The sequence below is a fragment of the Micromesistius poutassou genome (assembly GCF_964030765.1).
Source record: "Micromesistius poutassou genome assembly, chromosome: 1".
In the NCBI taxonomy this organism is placed as follows: domain Eukaryota; kingdom Metazoa; phylum Chordata; class Actinopteri; order Gadiformes; family Gadidae; genus Micromesistius; species Micromesistius poutassou.
Genome location: NC_140271.1, coordinates 13,689,983 through 13,707,906, shown reverse-complemented (window position 1 = coordinate 13,707,906; position 17,924 = coordinate 13,689,983). Strand labels below are relative to the sequence as shown.

Here is a 17,924-nt window from a genome sequence, read left to right as displayed (position 1 = left end):
ACACGTTCAGGGAACATTCCTCTACACGACGAACGCAGTGTCCTGAGAGCTCACAACCTTTAGACAGTTTACACCAATGAATCAAACCAACCCAGCGGCTCTATAATAACGTGACAATCAATCAATCAATCAATCAATCAATCAATCAATCAATCAATCAATCAATCAATCAATAACATCCATAGCATCATCATACGGTCATGTTATTATTATTATTATGATGGGTGTGTGTGACCTTTACCGTTCCGTCGCGGGATCTGCTTGGCGGCCGCGTCCCGGATGGCACGCGCCCACCGCTGAGCCTCGCGCAGGTTGGCGGCGGGGTCCGATACCGGGACCACCCGGAAGACCTGCTCCACCTTCTGGCGCGCGGAGCCCCCACTCATCCACCTCCCGCGGAACGGGTAGAAATAGACCGCGAAGTACGCCGCGGCATCCCCCCCGTCCCCGTCCCGCTCCCTGCGGTCCGCCGCGGCAACTGCCCCGTCCCGCCCCGGGTCCGCCGCGACGTCCCCACCGCCCCCATCCCGCTCCGTGTACGCGTGGCTCCCCACGCAGTCCGCCAATAGAAACACCGCCTTGGAGCGCGCGGGCACCGCGGAGATCATCTGCACGGTCAGCGCGCTCTCCGTCAGGCTCACAGAGTACCGGAGCCGGTGGTCCCGCGGGTCGCTGAACTCCCCGTGCAGCGCCGCCCCCACCCAGCCGTTCCGTTGGCGCGACGAGTCCGGTTCTTTCTCCATCCCGGAGCGGACAGGGCGCTCTGCGAGGTCCGCAAGCCGGCGGTGCTGGGGCCTGCGGCTGGTCTGCCAGGAGAGGAGCCGCTCTCCTCCTCCGCTCCTCCTCGGCTCTCCTCCTCTCCTCCTCCGCTCCTCCTCGGCTCTCCTCCCGGTCCTCTGTCTCTCCCCAGTGGCCGCCGGAGGAACAGCACCAGGTTTTGGTTTGGTATGGTTTTTTTTGTTTGTTTTTCGCAAAATTGGACTTCATATGGGTGTGGGATGGGACTTAGTTCAGCATTATGTAAGTAATAAATGATTTCAAAAATATATATAAACATATATTGTAGGCTCAAAGTTTATAGTCAAAATGTTTTCATAGGTTTACAAAGCAAATATGTCAAGAAGTTTATACGAGGCGTTTCATTTAAATTACCCTTTTAATGAACTTGAATATTTTTGTGCCAGACCTTCATAATGAAATTTTTATTTCTGTTTTTTTCTTTTCATAATGAAAGTCATCTTTCTGTTTCATATGTTGTGCATGTATTCGATTTGATCAATTTGTATTTATATTTACCCGCCTGGGATCAACGATGACCTGAATCAGCCAATCAGCCTCTGGTCACGTGGGATGTGACGTTTTGCCTCTATAAATACAGCCCACTGTACAACGTTCTCTCCTTCTTCCTTCCTCTCTACCGCGGACTAATCTGCTGCCAGCTCCGTAGAAGTAAACCTTCTCTTAACCTCCACGATGGCTCCATATCGAAGCATCAGGTCAAAGGCGGTAATACCACTCTGGAGTACAGATGTAAGTATTATAATATTGCATGGTATTACTACTGCATAGATAGAATGCTAGGAGTATGCTACCGTTAGCTAGGGTCCAACACGTGGCCCGCTCACAGTGCTGCCGCGGCTGTAGCCATGTTTAAGTGTTACTGGATATGGTTTTAAACTTTCGCTTCTTTCACAGGACACTTAATCCCCTAAACTAGAGAACGGATGATCATCTAACCCGTGGGCCGGATCGAGTCCCCGTCATGGACTACAGAAGATGCCAGGTAAACGACCTGAACATGCAATACATTGTTAACGTTACAGACCGAAATACCAATGATGAGTTTGTTATCCCTGTCTGAAAATATGTTGATACAAAAACTACTGAGACTTTGCTCTTGGGGGTTATTTCAATTTCAAAGTGAAATATTTGGGCCAACCCTTTTTTTTTTTCTCTCCGTGAACTTGCAGGACGCAGACTGGATTCTCTGGGCCACTGTACCGCGTCATTCTGGGCGACAGTAGCTTCACCACGAGGTAAGGACCCCCACTGTGCTCTGGTTCACAGTGAAGGTTTCTGTGATGATATCGCTGCATAGGAAGTGCCGTCCGATGCGAAACTGACGATTGGAAAAGCTGTTCTGAGAAATATTAAGTCATACTGCGGGAAATCGTCTTAAGAGACCACACCTAACTAAAGTATATGTAATCCACAGGCGGTGAACGACCTGGGTGACAGGATGCAAGGCGAGGTCCAGAGTTCCCTTTATACCATGAAAGGTAAATTTTTGTAAATTACAAAGTTTTGTATTAGCGCTCAAGCCAGTGATGAAAAAAGTTATCCCTGTCTGAACAACGGTGTTGACCATTGGTAACCTGAGGCTTGACTGCTAACTGTATACAGCTATATGACTTAAGCCAAGTCTTTTCGACTGGCACGTTTTTAACTATGCCATTTCACATTCTTGCAGGTTAGACTCTACGAACCAGCTGAACAAGGATGGTTTGGATGGTGGCAGCTTCGACTAAAAATGTAAATAATTGCACTTCTAAATCTGGCTCATGAGATGGAGCAGGTTGACTTGTGACTGGCGGTTTCTAGTTCGATCCCCAGCTTGTGGGGTGTTAACCCTAACAACCAACTCTGGCTGCGTGTATGACTGGTTGTAAGTTGTAGGATAAATTGGCTTCTAAATAAAAGTTGGAAGTTTCTAGTCTGCAAGACTAGAATAATTGTTGGACCTGCTTTGGATAAAAGCGTCTGCTAAATGCCCCAAATGTAAATGACCCTGCTGATACAAATGTGGTATTGTGTTTGACAATAAAATTTAAAAACAAATTGCTGGAGTTCTGTTGGCTGGTTTCTGTGGGATATAACTAAGGACTAAACCTTATATTTAGCATTTAACTTTACCTACACTACCCTAGACTTGCAACTAGTAATGGAATTCTGTGGAACTCCTAAACTGGGTGCTCAAGCACCGGGTAGTAAATTACCATCTTAAAGCTTCAAGGATATCTGACTCACATGTATGCTGAACATCAGTGTGGCATGTATGAATACAGTCTCCAATAAGGATGTTATCTATTGCTGTAGAACCTGATGGATTTGGTTAGTTGGACCCAGAAACACATATCCTCCAGTGAGTCATTTAATGATTTATTGTGTGTGGAAGGCTGACTGCAGAGGGCCTTTCTTCAGCGTCTCCAGGAAGAACTGCTCATCCTGCAGGAAGTCTCGGTCCTGAGGAGACAAATTCAATATTAATACCCCAGCCCCTACTGGAGATGACATGTGACCTAACAGTGATGGAGCACGCTTTGGGTGGAGGAGCCACCAACTGGAATATTTATTGACTCAGGAAATATAGTAAAATACATTAAGTATTAGTAAATTGAATAATGAATTGTTCGTCATTTATCAAGTAAGGTGGAGGTCCTTTAGGTATTAATATGTAGGCAGGTTGAAGACAAAGAATGGGTACCTTTTCTGCCGTGTGTCTGAGCAGGGCCAGGCTAGCCTGGAGGCCATAGCTTCCGGGCTGAGGGCTAACTGGGACCATTAGGTCAGGGCTCGCTGGGACCACCACCAGCTCTGGGGTCGCACGGGCCATGGACTCAGGGCTCGGCCACATGGCACTGAAATCTGAAAGAAAATATAGATCCTGAATCAATTCACAATTCAAATTGGAGGGCCTGGCTTGCATATTTGTGACGCGGAAGTTAAGTCGAAAGTTAGCAGCCTTCAGATAAAGATCTTCAAGCACAACGTTAGGCAACATTAACATCGAAATATATACAAATACTAAGTACACAAAATCTGCATTCAACTATCACATATAATCAGTAAAAGTGGTTCACAGGGTGTTTAAGTGCCAGAAAAGTTCTGGGTTCCAATCCCAATGTTGGCGGTGTACCTGTCGGCATTGAGCAAGATGTCTTCATCCCTCCCTACTCATGGACCACATAACTCACTGTAAGTTGCTTTGGACAAAAGCCTCTGCTTTAAGAAAATACCTATAATATAAATATAACATGATGTTCCACAACATCACACAGTTAATTACATCAGACCCGCTTCAACATACTGTAGATCTACATTGGCAGATCACCTGGTTAGCTGTTACCTGTGTGTACGGGAGGGCCCATGTTGGGGAGGGACGCCAGGGGCCTGAAGCTCTGTCTGAAGCGCTCCTCTCCTCTCCTCATGTCAGTCATCCTCACTCTCTCCTGCAGACCAAGATGGATGAGTTGTTATGGGTAATATTACCATACCATGCAACACTGTCATCCTATTTATTTCTTTTGATTACAAACCTTTCCTCCTTCTGAGATTAATAAAGAATAGATAAATTATTTGGTATGGCACCTTTAGTTTTCAAAGTGCCGTTACTATATATTTCTATATAATAACAATAATGAAACACCCAAACACAATCAATTACAGGAAAGTGCACACGCATCTCGTGAATAACCTCTACCTGTCTGACGACTAGAGCTGTTCCGATGCCGATACCAGTATCGGAAATTGGGTATCAGCGAGTATGCAAGTCTATGTGCCAATCCGATACATCATGTGACTCATTTACTACACAGACAGAGAACATCAAACACTATGGTGTTATGCTGCGTTCGTTAGCAGTCGGAGGTGGGAAGTCGGAATGGGAATTGCGTCATCTCCGACCTACTTACATTCGAGCTACCAAATCAGAAAAACATTGAAGCTTAACTACAAGAATACAAATGTATTATTATAATTATAGATTGTAAATGATCTAGTTCTGATGATCTAGTTCGGCCTCACCTGCAGCAGCTGCTCCTCCTGCTGCCTCAGCCTCTCCATCTGAGAGTGGATGCTCCTCAGCCTGGCCTGGTGCTCACTCTCCACTCCGTGCGCTTTGTGCAATGCTCGCTCGCCCTCCTCGTACCGCTCTGTGGCCAGCTGCGTGACAGAGGACAGGGGGAGGAGTCAGAGGCGGAGCTACCACCGCGCTCTGCATGGCAGGGACAGACTCGTTCAGGTGATCACGGAGCAGGTAGGACCCGGGAGGCCTCTGGCTCACATGTGAGGATGCCTACAAGGAGACTGCGGACGTTGGTGATCGAACTTGCAACCTTTTGGCTGGGAGCCACAAAATACTTGCAGCTTCTACACAATATAGAATGATAAGTAACCTTTATCCTGACATCGACATCGAGACCTTATGATAAAGCCGTAACCCTATAGAGAGTGTGACAGTCATCCATTGACTGATGGGCAGGGCATATCCCTGTAGGGAGGAAGTGATGTCATACCTTGCTGAAGGCCTCCACCTCCTGCGCCCGGGCCTGCAGCCTGAGGGCCGTGCCGCTCAGCCTCTCCTTCTCCCGCTCCACCTCCTCCCTCTGCCTCTCCAGCACCTCCCTCTCCCGGGCCAGGGCCCCCTCCCGCTGCTGCAGCTCCCCGGAGCGCAGCTTCACCTCCGCCTGCTCCTACCGACCACAGGGAGGAGGAGGAGGTGGGAGAGGGTGAACTTGAGCTTGGCTTACAGGGAGTAGTACTCTTACCATTCGATTCAGTTCAGTGTGAGGCACTTCATTAGAATATAATAGTCTGTCGATATGGTTATCGACAGACCCTTTCCACTTTCTTACTTCTAATGTGCCTGAACTGTCTGGTGACAGTCAACTTACAAATGTAGATTAATCTCTAGTCACTTTGTACACCATTCATCAGCTTCTGAATTTATTTGGTCTCTCTCTCTCTCTCTCCCCCTCTCTCTACCTCTCTCTCTACCTGGGCCCTGCTGATGATGGAGGAGTGTCTCTCTCTCTCTCTCTCTCTCCCTCTTTCTCTCTCTCTACCTGGGCCATACTGATGATGGAGGAGTGTGCGTGGGCGTCTCTCTCCAGGTGGCGGCTGGCCATGCGTTCCGCCTGCTCCTGTCTCGTCTTCTCGGCGGCGTGAAGCTGGGCCCACTCGGCGGCCATCTTCCTCCGCTCCTCGCCGCAGCGCGTCATCACGGTCTGCTGCTCCTCCAGCAGCGTGCTCTGAGGGGGAGACGGTGTTTAACTCAGTCCCGTTACGTGGTTCTTCTGTACTTACTGTAGTGTGCCAAAGATACTATGTTCTTGTATATTACTTACAATACTAAAAAGTATTGTTTAACTGCTGTTTGCAAATGTAATTGTAAATGTTTATTTTCAATGCTAATAAGAAACAAGAAACAAAGCAGGAATGTAAGGAAGAAAGAAGTAAAGAAAGAGAGATTAGGGTGGTCCGATGTGCGGGGGCAGCACACACACAAACATCAATCAATCAATAAACTGATTATGAAAAGGTATATAGTGACTTCAGGTGTCCTGGAGGTTGGTTGTTGATATGCGGTGCATGACACTAAAGGCTGCTTCAGCGTGCTCGATGGAAACCCTTGGACAACGAGCAAGACACAAGGCTCATAACACATGCAGACCAGGGAAGAGCTGTGGACAGAGACAGGAGGGCAGACAGCAGGGGAGACAGCAGGGGAGTCAGGAGGGGAGACAGGAGGGGAGTCAGGAGGGGAGTGGGGACAGCAAGGGAGACAGGAGGGGAGACAGCAGGGGAGACAGGAGGGGAGACAGGAGGGGAGACAGGAGGGGAGTGAGGACAGCAGGGGAGACAGGAGGGGAGACAGGAGGGGAGTGGGGACAGCAGGGGAGACAGGAGGGGAGTCAGGAGGGGAGTGGGGACAGCAGGGGAGACAGGAGGGGAGTCAGGAGGGGAGTGGGGACAGCAGGGGAGACAGGAGGGGAGTCAGGAGGGGAGTGGGGACAGCAGGGGAGACAGGAGGGAGCCTCACCTTTGCCCTCTCCAGCTCCTCCCTCTCCATGGAGGTGTGCTGGGCGAGGGTGCGTCTCTCCTCCTCCAGGCTCCGCTGAGACGACTCGGCCTTGGCCTGCTCCGCCGTCACCCTCCAGCGCTCCTGACACCACAACAACAACAACAACAACACGTGACCATGGAGACACACTCCATTCACTGTCTCTCACTCATCTAATTCAGCGGAGGAAGACGAGACAAGAGGAAGGCACAGAGGAGGAAAATAAAAAAAACACCACAAAGATCTCAGTCCAAGCAGGCTGTATTAATGCTACTGCAGTACTGCTTTGTAACATGATGAGAGAGTGAGAGAGTGAGAGAGTGAGAGGGGTGTGGCTCTCACCTTCTCCAGCTGCCTCTGCTGCTCTGCCAGCTGAACCTCCATCCTGGTGATCACCTCCTTCAGACGGGCCCGCTCCTCCGCCATGGCCCTCTGCTGCTGGCCCAGGCGCTCCTGCATGACTGGGGGAGAGCACAGGGCATGCTACACAGAGAGCTAAACACGCTATGTAGCGAGCTAAACACGCTACGCAGTGAGCTAATCACGCTACATTCTGGGAAGCATAACATGCTACCTATTGTCAATAACATGTATTGGGGGGGGGGGGGGGGGGGGCCAGTGGAACACACTGAGACCACGCTGAGGACCCTCCACCGTACTCCATTGGAAACCCAGGACCATCTTGTTCCCATGACAACAGTGCTAACCACAGCAAAGTCAGGAGCTGCTCCTCCCCCTGGTGAGCCTCACCTCGGAGCTGCTCCTCCCCCTGGTGAGCCTCACCTCGGAGCTGCTCCTCCCTCTGCCTGGCGCCCTGCTCCAGGCCCTGGGCCGTGTTTTCGTGGGTGCTTTCCACGCGACACGACAGCTCCCCCAGCCGGCTGGAGAAGCCCTCCATCTGCTCCATCACCCCCGTCAGAGAGCGGGTCTGAGACGTGGCGCTGGTCACGGCGTCAATCTCCTCCTCCTTCAGCCTCTTGAGCCGGAGGATCTGCTCCTCGTGGTCCTTCTTCACCTCCATGATAGACTGCCTATACAAGACAACACCACGTTAACTACACAACACCACACCACACGTTAACTACACCACACAACACCACACGTTAACTACACAACACAATACCACACGTTAACTACACAACACAACACAACACGTTAACTACACAACACAATACCACACGTTAACTACACCACACAACACCACACGTTAACTACACAACACAACACAACACCACACGTTAACTACACCACACAACACCACACGTTAACTACACAACACAATACCACACGTTAACTACACAACACAACACAACACCACACGTTAACTACACAACACAACACCACACGTTAACTACACCACACAACACAACACGTTAACTACACAACACAATACCACACGTTAACTACACAACACCACACCACACGTTAACTACACAACACAACACGTTACCTACACAACACCACACCACACGTTAACTACACCACACAACACAACACGTTAACTACACAACACAATACCACACGTTAACTACACCACACAACACAACACGTTAACTACACAACACCACACGTTAACTACACAACACAACACGTTAACTAAACAACACAACTCAACACAACACCACACCACACAACACGTTAACTACACAACATAACACCACACGTTAACTACACAACACGACTCAACACGACACGTTAACTACACAACACAACACTACACGTTAACTACACAACACAACAAAACACGTTAACTACACAACACAACACAACACGTTAACTACACAACACAACACCACACGTTAACTACACAACTCAACACGTTAACTACACGACGCCCCCACATTAACTACACAACACATCACATCCACCAGGTCTAATTTGAAATCCTACACTAAAAGATCATCAAAGAGTCTAGAATATTTAATTGCTTGTTGAATATTCAGTGTTTGGAATGTGTGTGGCATCATGTTCTCCTCTCCATGTCCTCCTATGCAAGTACTCTGTAAACCCCCAGGTTTACCCGCCTCTGGTCCCTACCTCTGGAGGTCCCAGAGCCTCTGGTCCCTACCTCTGGAGGTCCCAGAGCCTCTGGTCCCTACCTCTGGAGGTCTCTGAGCCTCTGGTCCCTACCTCTGGAGGTCTCTGAGCCTCTGGTCCCTACCTCTGCAGGTCTCTGAGCCTCTGGTCCCTACCTCTGCAGGTCTCTGAGCCTCTGGTCCCTACCTCTGCAGGTCTCTGAGCCTCTGGTCCCTACCTCTGGAGGTCTCTGAGCCTCTGGTCCCTACCTCTGGAGGTCTCTAAGCCTCTGGTCCCTACCTCTGGAGGTCTCTGAGCCTCTGGTCCCTACCTCTGGAGGTCTCTGAGCCTCTGGTCCCTACCTCTGGAGGTCTCTGAGCCTCTGGTCCCTACCTCTGGAGGTCTCTGAGCCTCTGGTCCCTACCTCTGGAGGTCTCTGAGCCTCTGGTCCCTACCTCTGGAGGTCTCTGAGCCTCTGGTCCCTACCTCTGGAGGTCTCTGAGCCTCTGGTCCCTACCTCTGGAGGTCTCTGAGCCTCTGGACCTCGCGGTCACGGTCCTGCTGGCTCTGGGCCAGCCTCCTCTGGTGCGCGGCCTGCAGCTCGCCCCTCTGCTGCTCCGCGGCCCGCCCGGCCGCCGCTAGGCCCTCCGCCAGCTCCTCGCTCTCCTGCCGCGCCCGCGCCTCGCGCTGGGACCACGAGGCCTCCAGCAGCTTCACCCGTGCCCTGTGGAGGAGGAGTCAGGATGGAGAGGAGGAGTCAGGATGGAGAGGAGGAGTCAGGACGAAGAGGAGGAGTCAGGACGAAGAGGAGGAGTCAGGATGGAGAGGAGGAGTCAGGACGAAGAGGAGGAGTCAGGATGGAGAGGAGGAGTCAAGACGAAGAGGAGGAGTCAGGACGAAGAGGAGGAGTCAGGATGGAGAGGAGGAGTCAGGGCAGAAAGGGTGGAGTCAGGGCAGAAAGGGTGGTGTCAGGACAGAGAGGAGGAGACAGGACAGAGAGGGTGTAGTCAGGACAGAGAGGGTGTAGTCAGGACAGAGAGGGTGTAGTCAGGACAGAGAGGAGGAGACAGGACAGAGAGGGTGTAGTCAGGACAGAGAGGGTGTAGTCAGGACAGAGAGGGTGTAGTCAGGACAGAGAGGGTGTAGTCAGGACAGAGAGGAGGAGACAGGATGGAGAGGAGGAGACAGGATGGAGAGGGTGGAGTCAGGATAGAGAGGGTGGAGTAAGAGTTTGTGCGGTGATTGGTAGGGTGGAGAGGGTAGAGAGGGAGCGATGAGGTCATACCTGTGGGCGGTCTCCACCAGCTCCATGTCCTGCTGGTGTCTCAGACGGACGTTCTCCAGCAACATCTGATTCTGGTCCCGCTCCAGCAGAAGACTCCTCACCTTGGGACACACACACACACACACACACACACACACACACACACACACACACACACACACACACACACACACACACACACACACACACACACACACACACACACACACACACACACACACACACGGTCTGAGCCTACAAATAAACTGTCAAAACAATCGACATGTTTTGATTAGGACCAAATTCTGTTGGATTGTGATATGAGGGTGTTATATCACCTCCCCTAGATCAAACCAAACAGGCTCCGCCCCCCCACCCCCAGCCTCACCTGTCCCTCCAGGTGGGCGATGCGGGCCTGCAGCGCCTGGCGGTCGCCCAGCAGCGGGTCCGTCCTGTCTGGTTTGAGCAGAGAGCTGTAGTCCAGGGCGCCCCCTAGGCCCAAGAACTGGGACTGCATGAGCTACGGGGAGAGAGAGGGAGAGAAGTCAGGTGAATACAAATTAATATGGGGTACGTTCCAAACCCATCTCCTCTGTTCTCCACTGCTTCAGCGTCATGAAAAGGTTTGACTGGTGATCATCTGGGCCAATCAAAACTGTCAAACTGGCTTTTCTGGCTTTTCCATCACATCAAATTATCTTAAAAATATATTTTATAGCTATACAAAAAATATATATATTTTTAAAATATATTTTATGATTATTTTTTTAAAATATACTTATACTTTTAAAACATACTTTTCAAAAAAATATATATTTTATGTCATAAAATATCGTGAGTATATTTTATGTCATAAAATATCAGATAAAATATTGCGGTCTCAATTGAGACAGTGTTTACAATGTGATGGAGGTGACCATCTGGAGTAAGAGCAGCGGGAATAATTATATTGGGACTATTGGGATGCACCCATAGCATCTAGTGGTCCTCTCAGAGAAAGAGAGCCATCCATATGGGGTTCTGATGCTGTTGTACCTGCTGCTGTTGTAGTAGAAGCTGCTGAAGACTCTCTGTGGAGAGGGTCACCTGTCCAGGAGAGAGAGGGGAGGGTTGGTTGAGTGAATATTCAGCTCCTCATTAGTGAGAGCCTTTAAATACTTTACGTTTGTAGATCAACTCTGGGTGTTGATGATTTAACCATCAGCATTCAAATCAGTTAGGTGGAGGACGACAGATGATATATAAAATACAGATTAATTAAACTCACGATACATATACACAACAACTTACACAATATCTCTCTAAACATATATATTCTGCCAAACATCTCATATCCATATACTCCATCATAATATTCCATATACCTGTGGCTGCAGAGCAGGAGCTGAGATTGGGGAGGGGGTCGGTGGGGTCCCTGTCAATCAGACATGGACAATCAAACCCAGAGCTCTACCTAAAGCTGTGATGTACACAGGTGTGTGTAAGGTGTTGAGCGTGAACGTGTTAATGTGTTCATATCAGGGATGGTACAGGAGAGAGTACCTTGTGTTCGCTCTGCATCCCGGACTGCTTTGGAATGCACCCCAAGGCTGGACATCGGGCTGCGTTCCAACACAAATAAATACACAAAACGATCATAATTTCACCATAGAGGCTTTCATCCAAAGTGACTTGTGAGGACTCTACTGCAAAACCAATTCACCCACAGGTTCAAACACAGTACCCTGACCGGACCCAGGTACGTTGAAAAATTGTTAAGAGTTTGTTATCAACAGAAGTTCATTGATTGATCAGTTCATGGATTCAGTAACAGATCCTAATCCTACCCGGCCAGGAGGCTGGATGAGTTCTCCTGTGTCTCCTGCCTCCTCGTGGAGGGGGAGAGGGAGGGGGAGGGGGAGGGGGAGGGGGCCGGTTTACTGGGGAACAAACAACCAACAAACAGGTTAGATCAATCCTGCTCCTCTGCCCTAGGAGAACACCTCATTTATATACTTCATGTTCAAGTTCTATCTCTGCGTTTATATGTTTTGGTGTGGCTGGATGAACATAATCCTGTAATATCTATAATGATTACCAATACCTTCAAGATCATATGCATTGAGAATAAATACACTCCCGGTATTAAACAATACTTAAACAAATCCTCCACCAAATGACCTGTATACACATGAATCTGATGGCCTGTGTACGCATGAATCTGATGTCTACCGGACTGTGGAGCTGAAGACCTCCTCTCCTCCTCCCGGGCCCAGCGACTCCTCCTGTCTGGACCTACTCCTCTCTGGCTGGGAGGCCCCCAGAGCCTTCCTCCTGCTCAACGCTCCTGAGAGCCAGTCCTCCTCCTCCTCCTTCTCCTTCTCCTCCTCCTGCTCCTCCTGGTCTACCTCCTCCACCCTGCCCTTCTGGCTCCTCCCCTCCTCTGACTTGGGCGCTTTGGTAGGAGAGTGGGCGGGGCTGGGGGCAGGGCTGGGGGCGGGGTCTCTGGCCCTCGCCGTGCCTGCTTTCTCATTGGTTGAGGCGGGAAAGGGCCTTCTCCCCGCGGCTGGGGAGGTGGGGGTCCTGGGGGGGTCATTGGTGGTGTCCGTGACGATGGGCTCGTCGTCGTCAAGGAAGGTCAGCTCGTCGTTGGGCTTCAGGCCGAGCCAATCAGCTGAGGAGCGCGCTCTGGACGGGCTGGGGGTGGGGTTTGGGGTGGTGGGGGCGGGGTTTGCAGTGGTGGGCGTGGGCTTGGTCTTTCTCTCCAGAGTGGAGCTGCTGATGTCCTCCATGGAGAATCTGACGGGAAAACTACTTTAAAACCGTGAACCAGTCTTCCTTTACATTTAAGCCTCAATAGTTCCCCCTTTCACTGAATATCACTGCATGATGCCATTGTTATTTAATACGTATATTAAATGTCACTTTAACATAACACTAAGACAGGCAAACCGAAGAACATACAGAAAAGATTCAGAAAGATTCTGAATTGGGGGGTTACGGGGGGAGAGAAGGGCCGTATTTTTTGTATATGTAGTTATATATTGTTATGTATATGTTGTTATATTGAAATATATCTATTTTATTAATCACTGTATAATTTGATGTAATTTGTAAAAAAAAGTTAATGAACAATTTTACACTCCAGTAAATGGAGACCCTTTAAAAACACCCTCCATGTGTTTCCCGGGTCGGTACCCAGGCACGGCCCCCACCTGACAGACTGTCTGCGTGACTGGCGGCCCTCGGGGGCGGAGCCTAGCGTGGGCTGGTAGGAGCTGAACCCGAGGTCATCCTCCAGCAGCGGCTCTGGGGACAACACGATGACATCATCAACACAGGGGTGACAACACGATGACATCATCAATACAGGGAGGACAACACAATGACATCGTCAACACAGGAACAACAACATGAGGACATCATCAATACAGGGGGCTAGTCTTTATCGTATCGGAGGAAGACAGACACTACATACACTACATTACATATAAACATATAGTACACTACATATACATTATACTGCAATGCTCCTCAAATTAAAGTTTCTAACTTCAAAATAAAACGATATCATGATGCACACAATCTTTAGCCCCTTACACTTAAACTCATTGCTGTATGGTAGCACATACATAGCACACGTACATACAATTAGTTACTTAAGATAAGGTGATTTGATTGCATGGGTTCAGTTCAAAACCAAGACACCAACGACAGAGAGAACGTTACTAATTATTACTAGGCTTTCTCAGCAGGATGACCTCATCACCCCCGGCCTCACCTTTAGCGCTGCCGGGCTTGTCCCGGTCCTGCCTGCTCATTGGCTGCGGCGCTGCCTCTTTCCGCTCCCCAGTTGGTGGGCGCTCCAGGAGGCGGGGGGGAGTGCCCCGCCCCAGGATCTCGTCCAGCCGGGTGCGAGCCCTCTGGGGGGGGTCACTGCTGGGGGAGGGCGGGGGGAGGAGGGGTCAAAGGTTGATTCCCACTGGTCAAGAACTGTCTGGTAACCAAACTAACTACAATAATAAAAGTACCGGGACGGCAGCAGGAAACACTGTCGCCAGTGCTGGTTTGTGATAGGCTCAAATTGGTGCCAAGTGATGACGTGCAACAAACTTCTCTTGTAATAACCTGTATGGGTAGAAATGGTGCTACTGGATGTCTTTGGATTATTGAGAATGGTCTATTTACTAAACCATCCTGCATATAGTATGTATTGCTACTGTTTTACACAACAACACTTTGCTTTAACACAGTTGTCCTGTCCGTGTTAGTACCCTACAAAGGCTATTAAACAAACAAAGTGCAGATTATTAGGACCATGGAGCCGCTTCACACAGAGGGACTACAGCTGAGTGACACATGAAGGTTCCTACCTCGTCTTTTGGGGCGCAGCCTCCTTCTTTTTGGGGATCTCTTTGTCGTTGTCGAATCCCAGAGCGTCAATGAGATCATCTTCATCATCGTCAAAGGTGAGCTCCTCCCCTTTCTTAACGACCTTAGCTGAGGAACAAACCAGGATTCCCGTCCTTACATGAACTCTGAAGCACGTTACAAAGTAGCGTAAACACAGAGGTGTAAGCGATAAAAACAACCGTTGATGACACAGTAATGCAAGCAACAATATATCATACACATATAACATTTAATAAGCTAACTTCAAAATAATATATATTAGAAAGAAACATTCATATAACCATTGATCTACTGCACAGTTATAAAGTTACATTACTATAACACTGTTATAAAAGCACAAGATACACCATAAACATCTCCTACAGACCTGGTTCCTTGGTCTTCAGGACCGGGGTCCCAGTGGAGGATGGGACTGCCTTCTTTGAGGGACCCTTGTTGGGCTCCGACTTGGTTTCTTCTAGATCCAGCTCGTCTAGAAGGTCAGCCAGGGGGTCGTCTAGATCTGCACGAGGAGAGGAGCTTGAAAAGGCTTGAAGCGGGGTGACTCCGCTGAAGGCTACACCAATCCAACGGATGTTCCACCACAAACACCATCCTAGTAGATCTTCTGTCTGGCTACTTCTACTCCAGGACATACTTACTGTATGTTGTACGTCCTGTCACTTAATGTATGCACTTATTGTATGTTGTACGTCCTGGCACTTAAAAACAGTACATAGCATTGTGTAGCATCTTATCCTAGCTGTCTTTGTTGTATACAGGGAATGGGTTAAACTAGTGATTGTTAGTGCTTGGCACTTGGTTCTAAGAACATCCTTATTGTACCGACGATATATTATATAGCGATATATTGTTGTTTCTCTTTCTTCTGACAAATGTATTTATATGTTAGTCGCTTTGGATAAAAGCTAGAAGTTGAGGACGGTAGGGGTTGAACCCAGAACCCTCCCACAGGGAGTCAGATACGCCCCCTGAGGCTCATCCTGCCACTCACCCGAGAAGTCAAACTTCCTGTATCCCTGTGCGGCGGAGGCGGAAGGGGCGGAGCTTGGCTTCTTCTGCTCTGCGGTGGATCCTGCTGAGTGGAGGACGAGAGAAACAACGTGTCACTCATCACTTGTCCTAGCCTTCAGGCTGGGACGCGGACACAAGGTGGACCATAGACCTGATCCACCTAGTCTAGGTCTATGGTCGGACCACCTAGACCAGGACTAGGTGTCCAAGTGGTGTTGTCCTCAGCCTCCACCTGGACCTGGACCTGCACCTGTCTATGGTCCACCTAGTCGGTCAACCTCGACTAGATGGACCATATGGTTGGACCGTGGTTACCTGCTCCTCCTGCTCTAGCGGTGCTCTCAGCTCTGGACCCGGGGGGACTGGACCTCTGAGGCGGGGCGGAACTGGGCTTCTTGGGCCCAAAAAGATCGGCCTCCATGTCGTCCATATCCTGTTGAAACAGGAAGCGAGCAGTTCAGAGCAACTGTGGAAACGTCCGTACAGAGACGATGGTTGATATCTCGTTATTGCAACATAATGAGCAGCTACATTTGGGTTCGAACCCAGAACCTTTTGGCTGGGAGTCAAATACGCTGACCGTTAGGCTATCCTCACGCCCACATTACCTTCAGGTTCTTCAGTATGTCTTTAGGGTCGGCCTCCGAAACATCAGAATCCTACGGGTTAAACCAAATCTATTTAGATACAGAAACATGATGAACCTCCTGTATTCCCATTATTGAACGGGGAACCCAATGACCACGTAGACGCTCTCTCTCTCTCCCAGTCCGCCCACCTCCACTCCGGCCTCCCGCTCAGCCTCCTCCGCCAGCCTCTGGAAGAAGTCATCGCTCTTGGACGACCTGGAGGACATGCAGTGAATAATATCATTACACACCGCTCCCAATGGAGTAACCGTTTGTAAAGTGCTGTGTGTGGGCACTCACCTGTTGAGTGGAGCCGCACGCGACGGTTTACCCTGTCCAACGTAGTCTGAAGAACCAAAGACACAGTTTATGAAATCATCATGATCCATTATTTGGGATCATTTCAGTACCGTTGACTAATTTAATCAGAAGCATTCTGATTTCTTACCAGTATCAGACAGTTTGTCTTCAAACGACCCTGAGAAATACAAGTAAAGGGAGTTTAATGTATGAACTGTTAAATTTCATACATTGACTTTCGGTGTTTTTTTTGTAAATCTTTCTACATTTAAATAACTTCTATCAACCAGGGATGAACTCACCACGCAGTAATCTGCTTTTCGGCTTGAAAGCCTATGAATAATGGAGAAAAGCATTCATAATGGACAGCAGTTTTTGGTAAAGGATAGATCAATGCATACCGTTAACCACACAAGGTACCACACAACACAACTAACGACAAAACACAAAGCATTATTTCAATGTCTTCTTATTTCAATGCATGCACGTTTTCAACTTTTACAACCCCATAAAGTCTCAGTTTAAACCCCCTATAGTCCGACCCACTCACCATGCTGCAAGGAGCTGAACCCAAAGCGGGTTAATCCTTTAAGGCGTCGCTCGTCGCTATGGAAACCCTGCCCTGCTCGTACACACAATGACCCTGTGGGTCAAGAACACCTACAGCCTGGAGGTTCTGCTCTGTTCCGACCCATGCTGACCTGCTAACACATGCGCATTCCACACAGGGTCGACGCCCATGTTTACCTACTTTAACACAGACACATGGGTTCGATGCCCATGTTGAGAACTATGGTGACCATTAATCGCTCTTCTAACGTGACACGACTGCGTTACGGAAGACGCGGAGGCTTGGGTAGGAACAACCACTTCACCAGAACCACGAAGGTCTTATGCAGAAAAGTGTTGTTTTGTTATAATCCAGGATAATGCCTGATGGGTGTAGGATTTAAACTGCATTGATTTGCCGCATTTCCATTGGAGATCGTCGGCGTCACCTTTACTTCCTGTTTACACTCTACTTTGCATTCTGGGTAAAGTAGTTTCATAGACCGACCACTGTTTGTAGTCTACTTAGCATTCTGGGTAAAGTAGTTTCAGAGACCGGCCCCTGTTTGTAATGTACTTTACATTCTGAGGAAGGCAGTAAGCTGTGAAGCAGAAACCCATTGTTTGTGCGTGGTTGATGTTGTTTTTTGTTAAAAAAAAAAATAATGTTTTGTGCCTCTTGTGAGTGTGACCACAGTAAACGACCTCGTTTAAAGTTTGAATTTATCAACTCAAACTACTTGCTACAGATTGTCCACCAGATGGCGGAAGATTTATATTTGTGGTTTCTCTGCTATTTCTAAATAAAACATTACTGATAAAGCTGTGGAATACATTAATCTACACATTCTACATCAGCAGAACAATCAACATAAAACCTGGGTGCTTTGATGTCGACAGAGATAATTAAAGATACCAT

The 17,924-nt window shown here is 48.9% G+C and overlaps 2 protein-coding genes, 1 long non-coding RNA gene and 2 other non-coding genes across 7 annotated transcripts in view; 3 read left to right on the top strand and 2 right to left on the bottom strand.

Annotated features, from left to right (window-relative positions):
- The window catches only part of LOC311395055 (sphingosine kinase 1-like), a gene marked incomplete at both ends in the record, with an annotated part of 12,156 nt that extends 11,413 nt beyond the window's left edge, over positions 1 to 743 (bottom strand). The window contains one exon of the mRNA XM_084488779.1: positions 242 to 743. Coding sequence (XP_084344905.1) covers positions 242 to 743 — 502 coding nt within the window. The remainder of the gene's footprint in view (positions 1 to 241) is intronic.
- A 659-nt stretch (positions 744 to 1,402) lies between these two features.
- LOC311338569 lies at positions 1,403 to 2,838 on the top strand. The gene is made up of 5 exons (XR_014633168.1): positions 1,403 to 1,530; positions 1,696 to 1,783; positions 1,971 to 2,036; positions 2,216 to 2,279; positions 2,471 to 2,838. It is a non-coding gene; the product is annotated as an uncharacterized lncRNA (long non-coding RNA).
- Positions 2,075 to 2,146, top strand: LOC311353441 (small nucleolar RNA SNORD49). The gene has a single exon (XR_014637048.1). It is a non-coding gene; the product is annotated as a small nucleolar RNA SNORD49 (small nucleolar RNA).
- LOC311353435 (small nucleolar RNA R38) lies at positions 2,317 to 2,386 on the top strand. Its single transcript, XR_014637046.1, has one exon. It is a non-coding gene; the product is annotated as a small nucleolar RNA R38 (small nucleolar RNA).
- Positions 2,839 to 3,137: 299 nt separating the features above from the next.
- Positions 3,138 to 17,438, bottom strand: fbf1 (Fas binding factor 1). Of its 3 annotated transcripts, none has more exons than XM_084488184.1 (29): positions 17,007 to 17,438; positions 16,759 to 16,789; positions 16,605 to 16,634; positions 16,457 to 16,502; positions 16,306 to 16,372; positions 16,136 to 16,186; positions 15,843 to 15,960; positions 15,508 to 15,591; positions 14,881 to 15,015; positions 14,474 to 14,600; positions 13,882 to 14,039; positions 13,316 to 13,409; positions 12,333 to 12,899; positions 11,948 to 12,040; positions 11,664 to 11,722; positions 11,486 to 11,535; positions 11,157 to 11,207; positions 10,510 to 10,641; positions 10,143 to 10,243; positions 9,375 to 9,581; positions 7,625 to 7,872; positions 7,184 to 7,302; positions 6,821 to 6,943; positions 5,844 to 6,029; positions 5,295 to 5,471; positions 4,804 to 4,941; positions 4,127 to 4,229; positions 3,485 to 3,645; positions 3,138 to 3,243 (listed from the first exon to the last, which is right to left on the bottom strand). In XM_084488184.1, exons 1-29 carry the CDS (start codon positions 17,007 to 17,009, stop codon positions 3,160 to 3,162), a joined length of 3,543 nt encoding a protein of 1,180 aa, XP_084344310.1. In that variant the 5' UTR covers positions 17,010 to 17,438; the 3' UTR covers positions 3,138 to 3,159. The 3 variants fall into 3 exon arrangements, with proteins under 3 accessions (XP_084344310.1, XP_084344312.1, XP_084344311.1); XM_084488186.1 differs by having other exon boundaries at positions 13,882 to 14,036; XM_084488185.1 differs by having other exon boundaries at positions 15,508 to 15,588.
- Positions 17,439 to 17,924: the final 486 nt, after the last annotated feature.